Source organism: Caretta caretta, chromosome 2 (assembly GCF_965140235.1).
Source record: "Caretta caretta isolate rCarCar2 chromosome 2, rCarCar1.hap1, whole genome shotgun sequence".
In the NCBI taxonomy this organism is placed as follows: domain Eukaryota; kingdom Metazoa; phylum Chordata; order Testudines; family Cheloniidae; genus Caretta; species Caretta caretta.
The window spans coordinates 121,961,812-121,976,501 of record NC_134207.1 but is presented as its reverse complement, the minus strand read 5'-3'; the positions used below and the strand labels follow the sequence as shown (position 1 = coordinate 121,976,501).

Here is a 14,690-nt window from a genome sequence, read left to right as displayed (position 1 = left end):
TTATTTGGGAGCTATGTCATAAATCCAGCCCGATATCCAAATGAAAGTGGGTTTAACAGACTGTCTCTGTCTCCAAATTGTCAACCTGCCACACATGGCAAAACCAGTACTGTCTTACATGTTTGCCATTTGCTCAGAAAGAAGGTCTGGAACAAAGAAAGGGCAGCTGGATATTCAACAGTTCTTCATCTCTAAGAAGCATCCTCCCCTTCTGTGTCATGTTTATGTTCCACACCATGTAACCTGTGGCCAAAGTAAGGTTAGAATAGAGAGTGTACTGGTTTGGAATTGCACTGCAATATCTAATAATACAAGTGATAACACAAAACTGTGACACTTGCCCAGGGAACTAAATTGATAAGCTCGTTTACTGTAATTCTTTCTGTGCTGCATTATTTATAGACCTTCAGAGATAAGTGGTTCAAGCTCTCAAGGATCTTTGTAAACAAAGAGAGTTCTCCCACTACTTTAAAGATGTTGTTGATAGTCATATATGAAATCAACAGAATTCAGGCCATTGTTTCAGAAATAGGAAATTTTCTGCTGTCAGGTTATTTTATTCTACAAAAGGAAGCTTACCCTAGTTAGTTACCATTATTACTTTACACAATAAAGCAAAAATAAATAAATTTTATTTAAATGCATTCTGCTTTAAGTTTATACCAATGTAACGTAATGCTTTATCTTGCAGGTGTAAAGGCAGTGAAAAAGGCACAGGAAGCAAACCATCAGGGACGTTCTCCCAGAACCCTGAGCAGACCTGCCAGCTTGAGCATAGAGTCAGCAGTAAGTGTCGAGTGCATGATGAAGGTCTAATCAAAGCTGACAACAAAAAGAGCAGGGTAGACGCAGAGAGTGCTGGTGACAAATGTAAACGTAAAGAGGCCATTAAACCAAATACTCCACAAGACAAACCAAAGGCAGCTGATTCCACTGGTACAGAGAGTGATAATCAAGCAAAGGCATCTATAGAAGATGTGGTGACTGTAATTGGTAGGAAATAGCTTTTGCTTAAAAAAAAGGCATATGTATCGTAACTATGAGCAAAACCATTTGTTCATAGGGGCCAGAGCCCTAGTTGATGCAAATCGGTGTCACTCCATTTACTTCAGTAGAGTTATGTTAATTTTTTATCAGCTGAGGATCTGATCTGACCTTTGTTTTTAGAGTATTCTGTTCTGAGAGTTGGAAAGTATAAAGTATCTTGGGGAAATCTGGCTGAAAGCAGTTGATATCGCAGGTCAGACTAGAGGCTCGTACTGGTCCTTTCAGGCCTTAACAGTTATGAAGTTAACATTTTTTAGCCCAGAAATGGTAATATTTTGTGAGTCTTTCACTCTCTCTTGGAAACCTGTTTTCTTATGTTGTTATAAATTATACACTGGAAGTTTGCAGCTCTTCAGGGTCAAATCCTTGCTCAAAAGGAAGAGAACTTTTTTGCATGTTATAGGCCTTAGTAACATGGAAAGGCCCATGTTTAAAGTCTGCAATTCAACCCCTGCAGAATCCAAAGTAGGTGGCAGAATTCCAGGAGCCCTAGCTTTCTACAATTCCTTGACCATGAACTAACTCACTGGCCATGTAAGTTATTAACACATTAAAAAAATCTGGGTACACAGCTGGTATCCTGGAAAAATGGACATGCCCTGTGAATAAGGACAATCCAATCTTACATTAATGACCAGAGGATTCCTGCCAACTGTATGCTGTCATGGGATTTCTTTTTTATCATTTTCACTGAAGTAATGAATGGTTTTAAAATTGCTCAAAAAGTTCCACACGCAAGACAGCCAGCATTCCAAACCAAAGAGATCACATAGAAACATTACCATTCTAGCCCTTCTTTCCCTTGGTAGAAATGTTTGTCACCTTGGTCAGCCAAAGGTCATTCCGAGGAATATAAATCAATTGACAAACTATGGGCATAAAACAAAAATCTTATCACCCCACAAAAATCTAAACACAAATTTAGGGGCTAAGGGCTTGTCTACAATAGGGATTTTTGCATCAGTCAGGCTGCATGGTCCAGTGGATAGAGCACTAGAATGCAACTCAGGTGACCTGGGTTTATGACCTACAGCAAGTGATTTCACCTCTGTGCCTCTCTTTCACCTTTCAGCCTTCTGTCTGCCTTCTCTATTTAGACTGTAAGCTCTTTGGGGCAGGAACTTATGATGTGTACATACAGTGCCTACCACTGTACTGCTGGAACCTCTAGATGCCACAGGGTAGCTTTGCATCTACGTAGCTATGCCAGTGCAAACTCCCTAATGTAGATAAGCCCTAAACCTGGCCTTTAAGAACAATAGCCATGCAAGGGACAATGAAAAGCTGTACCACTGAAGTGATAGATGCTAGAGGCATTCTGCATTGGGTATGGCAGAGGCAGACAAATCACCTAGTGGGGCTAGAGGAGAGCACACTGAACAATGGCTCTTACTACTCCTTTAAAAAGTTGCAGCAGGTACTCCCATTTTGGTAACCTCTGGGCACTAGTAAGTGTGTGAGAGAAGACATGGTGATGCCCCCAATACACTTGTTCATGCCCCATTGTGGGTATGAAGTAATGCTGGCCAGCTATCTGCCCTCACCTGACTTGGGTGCCCAGTGTGCTGACACATGAATTCTTGGTGCCTCCTGGATGGGGAGTGTCTTCAGGGGGGTGGCACAAATATAGTTGGTACAGACTTTGGCAGTACGTTAGCAGAATGAATGATGCCTCGCTAAAGAGGAAATTCTCCTAGGCAGGAACGGGTATAGGACGGAGGCCGCAAAGGCAACAGAACCACGGTAGGAAGGTGCCACGTTTGGACTGCACAGTGGCCTTTTCAGCGGGCTCCTAGAAGAATGACTTTGAGAAGGAGCACAAGGACAGCCACTGGGTCCAGTTCTATGAGGATCCACTGGCCAAAACCTAGGTACTGCAGTATCATCGATGGAATACTCTCTGCCCTAACGGTAAGGGTGGGCTCATTTTCTTCTTGTCCCTTGGATAGCTCCCTTACAAACATCACATTTACTCAGGCTGTGCTCAGGGAATAAAATTTGTCCCTAAGTCCTAAAGAGACGCCCCCGTGAATAAAACTTGCCACCTGGTCATTAAATCCATAGATTGTTTTATTTATTAGGAAACAGGGTTTAATGTAAGTAATACATGGTGCATGTGGGTACTAACATGCCAGCTTTCTGTTTTGTCTTTTGTAGATGATGGTCCTGCTCCTCCAGCACCATTTGATCACCGGATTGTCTCAGCAAAAAAGGCCGTGGTCAACAGTTTTTATGAAGTCAACCGGAACGAAGTTCTGGGAGGGTAAGTGGAGCTAACGCTGTCAACACAAAAATGAGCTTTCTTGAGCCACTAGGAAAAGATAGCAAATAGCCTTGTAACGGAGGGTTATGTTACAGTTGAATGGAAGCAGCATGCCTTGCTAAAGCCTAGCTCACAAAAGTGCCATCTAATTGTAAATTGGAGATAGACTAAAATCAGCAGGCTGATATTTTTGTGGGTTTTTGCGGAGGTTTTGGTGGCTTCATGCTTTGGTTTATATTTGGTATGTAAACAATTTCCTGAGGCTGCAGCATCAGTGCCAGATGGGGATTATAGTGCATTCCAACACAGAGTTTTATCATAGGCATTCCCAGGCAGGCCACCACTTGCAAGAACACTGTAGAAGACCATGATACCAGGGGCGGGGCACCTCTGTGACAGTTCAGGTAGGGCTCTTGAGCCCTCTCCCTCCCTTGTTTGTAAGAAGCTTTACAAATTACTGTTACTGCCTTTAGTTCCAGAACTACAAGACCCAAGCCTCAGTCCACTGTTCTTGGAAGAAGGTAGCAGAGGAGGCAGGGAAGGGACACAGTTGTGAAATTTTGCAAAATATTTTGGTTTTATGACATTTTGTGGAAACGAAATTATAGCTGTGATAGTGCCTAAGTGACAGAATAGTAGGCTCCATAGTCTGGACTGCTGTTTTGTAGTTACACTGAAAAAAATGCTATTGTACCCTTTAGCAATGGTTCAGATCACTACAGCCTACCATAATGACAGTGTGGGTGCTCGTGACTATTCACTATAGTCTACTAGAAAAGCCGGTGCTGAACTTGAACGGTAGTTTATTCTGCTCCAAGTTGCCTCCCAATCAGAGGAAGTATCTGAAGATGATGTAACAGGAGCATGTATCATATTTTGTTAAGAGAATTTTCAAAAGGAAAAGAACTAAGAATGTATTAAACGGATTGGGTATAGTGTAGTTAGGGCAAAGTTGTAACCTTCTTGCCCTAACCACAAATAGTCCCATTGGCTTTACTGGGAGTACTCATGTGACTAAGCGGGTCATAAACTGGCTTTCATTAATCAGTGAATATTAGTGAATCAAATAATGGATAGAGTAATAGCAATCAGAAGAACTGTGTGTGATTTTGATGTATCTAAACGTATGGTAATAGGTGTTATTTGTGGGCTAGAATAGCATTCCAAAGACTCAAATGCAGCATGATGCGTACATCAGGATTTGCCAATGCAGGACAGAGAATAATCTGAAGCGTCTAAAATCCAGACTCCATGCTGGATTCCTATCTCATTGTCAACCCCATATGATGAGGGTTTTTTTCTTTTTTTCTTTTCCCCTTAGAGGGCGATTTGGTCAGGTGCACAAATGTGAAGAAAAAGCAACAGGTCTCAAGTTAGCAGCAAAAATTATAAAAGCCAGAGGTGCTAAAGAAAAAGTAAGCATAGACTGCATGGCCCCCACGCCATCAATACCACATGACCAGTCGGGTAATAGCTGGTTTGTAGATTCGTTTCCCTTCCCCTCCAGGACTGCAACCAGCTCATCAACCTCCTTTCAGTTTTTTCATCTTTTTATTTTTTAATTTTCACTTTTCCAACTTTTTCTCACATCTTTTCATTTCTTCCCCTTTTTTTCTCCTTTGTTAATTTTCTTTACAGTTTCTTAGTGAAAATGTTTGTCGACTTTTGACTTTGCATGCGTTCTCTGGCGTGCATTGCACACTCTGCTGCAATTAATTGATTTCATCTTGTTGGACTTGGTGGCAAGGATGTTCTGGGCTCCAGTCACCAATGCATAAGAGTGGAGGGGGATTTGTCTGGCCATTCTGCAAACCTCAGGGCACTTCCCCCACTTTCATTTAATGAGGAAAATCAAGCAGGCATTATTGTGTGGCAGCTGTGTCATTACTAGTGCCTGCCTTTCTCCATTTTCCCCATCAGTCTGACCTCACTGCCACCAAAGCCAAGAGCGCTCTCTCCTCACTGCTTCTCATTATCACTGACTGTCACATCGCCATATATGGCCTGTGCTATACAGGAGGTCAGACCAAATGATCTAATGGTCCCTTCTGATCTTAAATATGGATGAATATTCCTGTCGCCACAACAGCCATTAAAGGAAAATGCTGGGGTTAATGGGCAGAGGTGAGCATGTGGGAAAGATGTATTTACCCATGCCCCCCCCCCCAATTCAAGCACTGACCCTATCCCATTGTGTTAGGTGTTTGCTATAAAAGCCTCAAGTCTAATATTCCTTACTCTTTTCACAGGAAGAAGTAAAGAATGAAATCAATGTCATGAACCAGTTGAACCACGTGAACCTTATCCAGCTGTATGATGCCTTTGAATCCAAAAATGACATTGTTCTGGTCATGGAATAGTATGTGTCTCTCTCTCTTTCCCTTTTTTGCTCTTCCCTCTTTTCCTGAGGGTGCAGCATTCCATGCCCGCCTCTCCCGAAACTGGAAGTGGAGCTTCTCAGGGGTGAAAAAAGCATATGAAAAAGTTTGAGTCACAGGAAACCGTATTGAAAGAAAGAGTTTTCCTGAGTAGTCGTTCAGAAACCTTGTTCAGTACTGTCATGATGATTTAAGGCACCGTACTCGGTACACCATCACTCAAACTCCACAGAGAGAAGGAGAGAGAGAGAGCGCGCTTTAGATGAGTGAGCCACGGGATGTAGTTCTCTGTAATTTCCATTAGGTGGTATTGTCTGTCATCCATGAAAACAGGCCTGGTAAATCTCCAGTTATGTGAGGAGAATGCACAGCCTTACCAGAGGACAAGAAATACATGCTGGCTCTATGCCATTGAGGATTACCCTTACATTGAGCTGATCCTCCTGGGGCTGGTTAAATTATCTTGAGGGCCAGACTACATTGGTGGCGAAGCACAAAGCAGCTGCAGAGCACTGTAGAATCAAGTAGAGGTTGTCTAGACTCTAGAGAAAGCCAAAACTTGGTGTATCATGCACATGGAGGAGGGTGGTAAAAGGTGCAAGTTATATTGGCTTGGACTCTTCTGAACTTTCTTAGACTTAGGGCTTGTCTACACTACAGACATGGGCAGCGCATGCACCCCCCCTTCAGGGAGGATAGCCCCCTGCCCCACCTTTTCTTCCCAAGGCCCCACCCTGCTCCGCCCCTTCTGACCCCTGCCCCCCCGATCATGCTGGCCGGCCGGCCTACCGGTGCAGCCCTGAACCCCAGCCAGCGCCAGGAGCAGCCCTGAACCCTGCCAGCTCCCAGAACAGCTCTGAGCCCCAGCCGGCCCAGTGGTGTCCGTAGCAGTCTGGAGGCCTCCGGGACCAGGGCTGCAGTGGGGAGCATTAGCGGAGGTTTGGGGAGGCTTAGCTTCCTTTGACCTCCATTATCCGTCACCCATGACTACACAGCCTTTACGGTATAGCTATCCCAGCAGAGCCCTCTTGTCCAGACACAACATAAAGTGGCATAAAGACTTTTCCTACCTGCGTAGCTACACCAGCTCCCACAACAACAGTAGCTAGGCTGACAAAAGCACTCTTCTGTCGGCATAGTTGCATCTATACTGGGGGATTTGCTGACGTCAGCTGGGGGTGGGAGGGGTTGATTTTTTTCACACTGCTAACCATCATACCTATGGCAGCAAAACTTTGTAGTGTAGACTAAGTCTTTGATTTGCTTCTGAATTTGGCCTGCATACTTCAGAAATGGCAAAAGCTAAAATTCTGCAAAAAAAAAAAATCTAGTGTTAAACTGAGGGTGTTCTAGAATTTTGGAAGACATTTTAAAAATCTCCATTGTGAGTTGAGATGGGCTCACACTGGAATCTTGGATTCCAAATCCATCAAAGTCTGGGGAGGTTTGGATCTAGATCCAGGAGCCTGATTCTCAACTGCATTGCCTCAGCTTTATGCTGACATGACTTCGCTGATTTCACTGGCACAAAAACCATGTTAACACAGCAGAAAATTGAGCTCAGGTCCAAACTTTTAGATTTGGATTCATCTAAGATAGTTGGATCCAAGCTGGTAGACAGGATCCAGGCACCCTCAAACATGGGGAAGTTCAGGTCGGGATGGAGCTGAACCAGTTTGTAGGAGCCAACCCCATTGGGAACTCTAGGGAAATTCAGATCAGCATACAAACTTCATATTTTGGGTCAGTCTCACTTTGCTCATCTGTGAAAGAGTCTCAGGAAAATGGTATTTTGGACCAGTCTCCAGTATATCTTCTGCATTAATTTCAAAACATGTATTTGGACTCAGTGACTGTTCTACCATTTTTCTCTCTGCAGTGTGGATGGAGGAGAATTGTTTGACCGAATTATTGACGATAACTACAGTTTGACAGAGATGGATACCATCTTGTTCACAAAACAGATCTGTCAAGGGATTCAATACATGCATCAGATGTACATTCTTCATTTAGACCTGAAGGTACAGAACAAGATGCATGCTTTATGCAATAGTAACTTGTCCTCTACCATAGAAATTAATTTCCCTAAGCGAAGGCACCTAAGGTTCTGTAGGCATATCATGGTCTCTGTTAAATCAGTGTAAATTTACTTTAACCACATTGACTTCCATTAAATCACTCTGGATTTTTGCCACTGTAAATGAGATCAGAATCTGGAGAAGATCTCATCAAGCCCTGTGGCTTGAGCTTTTTGAGGATGATTTTCCAGCAAGTCAGCTACTGACTACAATATTTTGCACTTCTGTTTCATCTTTCACCCATGCATCTCAAGGCATCATGCAAACATTAATTCATTCAACCTCACAGGGTCTCTGTGACAAAGGTAAACATGATTATCCCAATTTTACCAGTGGGGAAAATGAAACACAAAGGGATTAAGTGGCTTGCCCCAAGTCATAAGACAGGTCAGAGACAATGAAAACCCAGTGTCCTATTCTAATGTCTAGATTTCACTGCCACTCATGAGCGTGAACAGCATCAAAGGAAGGTGTGGTTAGTGACAATTTTTTTAAAAAAATGAGGTAAAAATTAAATGAAATTAAAAATCATTGGTGATATATTGCTTTTAATCAATTTAAAAAAGCTCCTACTAGTGTGTGTATTAAAAAAAAAAAAAAAAAAGCAAATGCTTCAAATTTTGGTCTAACAGTATATATGCAGAGACCAGTTAATTTTTAATGGGTTAATTGGCAAGTTCAAAACATCAGTGCTTGAATAGGTGTCTCTAGTTAGGACACAAATTTGCAGCAGATCTTTATCCCTCTCCAAGGCCAAGTTTTTTGCTGAATAATAAACTTGTCAGTTATCTCTGTTGAGAGCAGGAATAAGAGAGAGATGCTTAAATGCCCTTATTTTTATGACTAGCTATAAAACTTACTAATGATCTGCCAGGTTTACAACAAAGGAGAAGGAAACAACATGTTTGGAAGTTTGTTTTTCTTGGTTTGTAATTTGCTTAAATAACTGGAAGTTAATATACTGTATCTTCAATGTATTTAAAGCACAGTATTGCATATTTGGATCTCACAGACACTTGTGTAAGTCAGTTGCAATTCCAGAGCAAGTCCCTTTTCCTTTGTAAATATTCATAGCCTGGAAACCTATAATCAAGAAATCTGCTCTCTTAATTGAGATTAATTTCTTAGAGTTGGCACAGTTTTGATGTGAACTCAAAATGCAGAAAAGGAGGCATGCTAACATCCAGGGAGTTCTCAACAGAAACTCTTCCAGGCACATAATGACCATCAATGGTGATTCTATCCAGTTCTCCTTGCTCATAGATTACTTTGTGATATGAAGGTGTTAAAATGGAAGAATTAATGAGACTCATCAGGGCCAGTGTCTGGGACACAGAAATTCCATTATGAGAAATATGTTTTAAAAAAATGTGAAATGCAAAGTGAATTAATAATGGTGACAATGGATAACTAATGTCTTAAGTGTTTAGGCCTGTTTTATTTCAAAGAGGACACCATCAGCAACAAGACCAGGGTAGCTATAAAACTGCTGGCAGTGAACATAAGACTACATTGTAGACATTTATACTTCAAAGACAATGGTCCAGATTCTGCTCTTCATCTGGTATAAATCTGGAGTAATTCCATTGATGCTAATGGATTTATGCCAGTAAAACAGAGAGCAGAATTTGGCCCTAAGAAAATCCAGAAGGGTTTAACCTATGAATCCCACCTCTAAATGTCTGAGAATAGTGTAAAGCTGATTTGATTAGTATAATGTATCATCAGGCAGTTGCTGCCAGAACAGCAGTGAACTCAGAAATCTGGGGCACAGAGATAAACTTCAAAGCACTGCAAAATCATTTTTAAAAAGTTCTGATGTCGGCTCATTAAGGGCTGTAAAATCGCAACGCCAACATCCTGAAGCCTGTTTGGAAGCTCCTTCCCCCTCCCACTAATGAGTCCTTTCTCTGAACTGCTGCGTTATATCAAACTGAGACGCCCTGGAGAAGAAAAAGCAGTACTGGCACAGAGTCCAAAACCTCAAATGCCACATGATTGCAGGAGGAAGTACCCACAAAGTGAAACCTGCCCAGAGACGAAAGCACTGAGATGCTTATTTTATGCTTTGCAGTGCTTTTAGTTTTGATTCCGCTACAGTTCCCTACAGATCCAGTTTGTCTTTGTCATTTCTCTTAAAAGTGTTTTCTCTTTCCTCCTGGCAGCCTGAGAATATCCTGTGCGTGAATCGAGCTGCTTATCAAATAAAAATTATTGATTTTGGATTGGCAAGAAGGTATGTACATGTAATCATGCTAATTATAACACATGAAATAGGAAACAAACATAAACACCACCCTATACCGGAAACCTACTGACCACTATTCCTACCTGCATGCCTCCAGCTTTCACCCTGACCACACCACACGATCCATCGTCTACAGCCAAGCTCTGCGATACAACCGCATTTGCTCCAACCCCTCAGACAGAGACAAACACCTACAAGATCTCTGTCAAGCTTTCTTACAACTACAATACCCACCTGCAGAAGTAAAGAAACAGATTGATAGAGCCAGAAGAGTTCCCAGAGGTTACCTACTACAGGACAGGCCTAACAAAGAAAATAACAGAACGCCACTAGCCGTCACCTTCAGCCCCCAACTAAAACCCCTCCAACGCATTATTAAGGATCTACAACCTATCCTAAAGGATGACCCAACACTCTCACAAATCTTGGGAGACAGGCCAGTCCTTGCCTACAGACAGCCCCGCAACCTGAAGCAAATACTCACCAACAACCACATACCACACAACAGAACCACTAACCCAGGAACTTATCCTTGCAACAAAGCCCGTTGCCAATTGTGCCCACATATCTATTCAGGGGACACCATCACAGGGCCTAATAACATCAGCCACACTATCAGAGGCTCGTTCACCTGCACATCCACCAATGTGATATATGCCATCATGTGCCAGCAATGCCCCTCTGCCATGTACATTGGTCAAACTGGACAGACTCTACGTAAAAGAATAAATGGACACAAATCAGATGTCAAGAATTATAACATTCATAAACCAGTCGGAGAACACTTCAATCTCTCTGGTCACGCAATCGCAGACATGAAGGTCGCTATCTTAAAACAAAAAAACTTCAAATCCAGACTCCAGCGAGAAACTGCTGAATTGGAATTCATTTGCAAATTGGATACTATTAATTTAGGCTTAAATAGAGACTGGGAGTGGCTAAGTCATTATGCAAGGTAGCCTGTTTCCTCTTGTTTTTTCCTACCCCCCCCCCCCAGATGTTCTGGTTTAACTTGGATTTAAACTTGGAGAGTGGTCAGTTTGGATGAGCTATTACCAGCAGGAGAGTGAGTTTGTGTGTGTATGGGGGTGGGGGGGATGTGAGAAAGCCTGGATTTGTGCAGGAAATGGCCCAGCTTCATTATCATGCACATTGTGTAAAGAGTTGTCACTTTGGATGGGCTATCACCAGCAGGAGAGTGAATTTGTGTGGGGGGGTGGAGGGTGAGAAAACCTGGATTTGTGCTGGAAATGGCCCACCTGATGATCACTTTAGATAAGCTATTACCAGCAGGACAGTGGGGTGGGAGGAGGTATTATTTCATATTCTCTGTGTATATATAAAGTCTGCTGCAGTTTCCACGGTATGCATCCGATGAAGTGAGCTGTAGCTCACGAAAGCTCATGCTCAAATAAATTGGTTAGTCTCTAAGGTGCCACAAGTACTCCTTTTCTTTTTGCGAATACAGACTAACACGGCTGTTACTCTGAAATCTCAAAAGTGTTATGCCTTTGGAAGGATGAAGCAGATGCATAATAGCTTCCGACCACCTTTGGAACAAGTTTAAGGTGGCTGTTTTAGTGATGAGCATCCTTAAATTAAACAATGGATAGTGGTATGGTATATTCACACAAGAACGTAGAGTAAAAAGTGTTAGTTTAAAACCTGTTCTCAGCTGGTATGTCTAAAGAGGGTTGGGCATAATAGACGAGACCAGTGGTCCATCTAGTCCAGTATACTGTCTCCAAAGTTGTCTCCAGTACTAGCTGCTTCAAAGAAAGGTACAAGAAACCTGCAGTACACAATTATGGAAAAACCTGAAGTCCTTATACTAAGACTGGATGTCTTTCTAAGAGACATGCTCAAGCTCATCCTCACCATGGGCTTGATGCAGGAATTACCGATGGAAATTCTCCGGCCTGTTATGTGCAGAAGGTCACACTATATTATCATACTGGCCCTTATGTCTACATCTACATTAGACACCCTGCTGCTGGAGCCATGCGCTGCAGTGAGGAAAGGCTCTGGCAGGGGCTTTCCTGCAGCGGGGGAAGACTCCAGCAGCAGGACATTACTCTGCTAAAAAATAGAGGGGAGATGGGGAGGCATGACTTGGGTGAGTAGAGACACAGGCGCCAACTTCTCATGGCATCGGTGGGTGCTCGCACCCCCCAGCCCCACCCCCATTCCAACCCCTTCCCTCAAAGTCTCTGCCCCCTCCCTGCCCCAATTGGACCCCTCCCCAAATCCCTGCCCCAGCCCCGCCTCCTCCCCTGAGCACGCCGTGTTCCCCCTCCCCCCCCCAGCTGTTTCACGGCGGCAAGCACTGGGAGGGAGGGGGAGAAAGCAGGCACGTGGCGCGCTCATGGAGGAGGTGGAGGCGGAGGTGAGCTGGGGCGGGGCGGGGTGGGGAGGTGCCGGTGGGTGCAGAGCATGCACCAATTTTTCCTCATGGGTGCTCCAGCGCCTATGAGTAGAGAGCTATGTAGCAAGGTACATATCCTCACCCTTCAGGTGTCTCTGTACTCTACTTGCCTAACCCGTGCCTCAGTGGCTACGCAGCTGTTTTTATCTGCACTAGGGGACTGCATGTATAGGTACACTACACGCTGCTGAAAGAAGGGTGCAGTGTAGACACACCCTATTAATCTGTGAAACCTAAGTTTCTTTCTAACCCTATTACATAGAAATCATCTTATACCCTGAAGCATGAAGATTTCTCTCTCTTACAAAAACTTATTTTCATCCTTACTGTTGTACCTCTGATTGTTCTTGTTTTCCATATCAAATGTCCAGTCCTTTTCTGAATCTTACAACATTCTAAGCATCAATGTTAGAAGTTGTATTAGACGTGAAATGGGTATTGACTGTCCCTGTTTCCTTCATCTAGATATAAACCCAGAGAAAAACTTAAAGTGAACTTTGGCACTCCAGAATTCCTCGCTCCTGAAGTTGTGAACTATGACTTTGTCTCCTTTCCCACGGACATGTGGAGCGTAGGAGTCATTGCCTACATGCTGTAAGTAGGACTTGTATCTGTAATGTGCACACAGTAATTTATATCGACTTTCTGACGTTTGCTATTAAACTGGAATATTGATAAAAGCTGTATCTGGGTTTCAAATTCGTTTGCCCTTCTGAAGTCTTTATTCGGGGAAAACTCCTGTTGATTTCAATTCTCTCCTGTCACATCACACATCTCAAGTGAACACTTTTTACTCATTCTGTGCATGCATTTTCCGTTGACATCAGTAGGAATTCCGCATGCTGAATGAGTGCAGAATATGCATAGGGATCCACAGTTTAGAAAAGAGAACTGCTGTGCAGATCATAGAGTAACATTTTGCCCTTCAAAGGTGCATGATTATTTTTACTTGTTTTATTCAACCTCAACAAAGTTATAATGAGTTAAGGCCTAATCCTGCAAAGCGCTGAGTGCCCTACATTTCCATTGACTTCTGAATGTGCTCAGCACACGGTAACTCTCAAGACCAGGTCTTAATGGACAGCAACTTGCTGCGAGGGATTAGGAGCACAACCATGAACAATGAAACAATCCCAGAAAGAATATCACAAATCAAGAGTAGGAAGGAGGAACCACAGAAGAATTAATATAAACTATGTCCATTCAGATAAGTAGACGCTGGTAGTGAAGATGTGGGTTATGCAGCTATAGTGAGAGTTAAGCACTGGAAAAGGTTAGACAAAGAGATTGTGGAATCCTCATCATTGGTGGTTTTTAAGAACAGGCTACACAAACATCTGTTAAGGCTGGTCTTGGTTTACTTAATCCCACTACTGTGTGTGTGTGGCGGGAAAGGGGAGGGGAAGGGAGAGGGGAATGGACTAAATGACCACCTGAGTTCCCTTCCAACCACATATTTCTATGATTCTGTGTTTTTCATATGCTATATAATATTCTTTAGGCTCAGTGGATTGTCTCCTTTTCTGGGTGACGATGACAATGAGACTCTCAACAATATCCTGGCTTGTAGCTGGGATTTCGAAAATGAGGAATTTCAAGATGTTTCTGAAGAAGCCAAAGACTTCCTCTCAAAGCTTCTAATCAAGGAAAAAAGGTATTCAGATTCTCACCATTCCATACCTTTGAAATCTACATTTGGTGTCAACACATTACAGAACACCAGAAATGCTCTGTCACTTGTACTGCTACACTTGATGATCACAGTAGCCATTGTGATTTTGTTTTGCCTATGTAGAATATTGTTAAATTCCACACAGTGTCCTGAGATTACATGAATGTATTTTCACAGGAGTTAACATTTCCAGTTGCCATTGTTCAGCTGCCATCTGGCACAAAGCATCACGCAATACCAAAAGGATGAACAGCACACACCACTGGCTAGGGCATAACTGTTGAATCCTAAGATCCTCTATGTATCACTTACTAGTGTTCTGTTTTTCCTTTAGCTGGAGAATGAGTGCAACTTCATCCTTAAAACATCCTTGGTTATCAGACCATAAACTCCATTGCGGACTACACAAGCAGGTCTCCAAGTTTAAATATTCTTGTTCTTTGCAGATCTGCCAGTGCTTTTTTGTTCTTGTTACCTCGTTATTTATTCTGAGATTCTCTTCTTCTGTACTTGAGTCTGTCCTGCTGCTCAATTATGTGTAATTGTAATATCTAAACATTTGTTTGCTTTTGTTTATTT

The 14,690-nt window shown here is 42.8% G+C and overlaps 1 protein-coding gene across 1 annotated transcript in view; it reads left to right on the top strand.

Moving 5' to 3' along the window:
• Positions 1-14,690, top strand: part of MYLK4 (myosin light chain kinase family member 4) — a 44,724-nt gene that overhangs the window by 19,517 nt on the left and 10,517 nt on the right. The window contains exons 4-12 of the mRNA XM_048839732.2: positions 692-993; positions 3,205-3,310; positions 4,632-4,725; positions 5,560-5,669; positions 7,568-7,709; positions 9,932-10,002; positions 12,905-13,033; positions 13,941-14,093; positions 14,446-14,524. Coding sequence (XP_048695689.2) covers positions 692-993; positions 3,205-3,310; positions 4,632-4,725; positions 5,560-5,669; positions 7,568-7,709; positions 9,932-10,002; positions 12,905-13,033; positions 13,941-14,093; positions 14,446-14,524 — 1,186 coding nt within the window. The remainder of the gene's footprint in view (positions 1-691; positions 994-3,204; positions 3,311-4,631; positions 4,726-5,559; positions 5,670-7,567; positions 7,710-9,931; positions 10,003-12,904; positions 13,034-13,940; positions 14,094-14,445; positions 14,525-14,690) is intronic.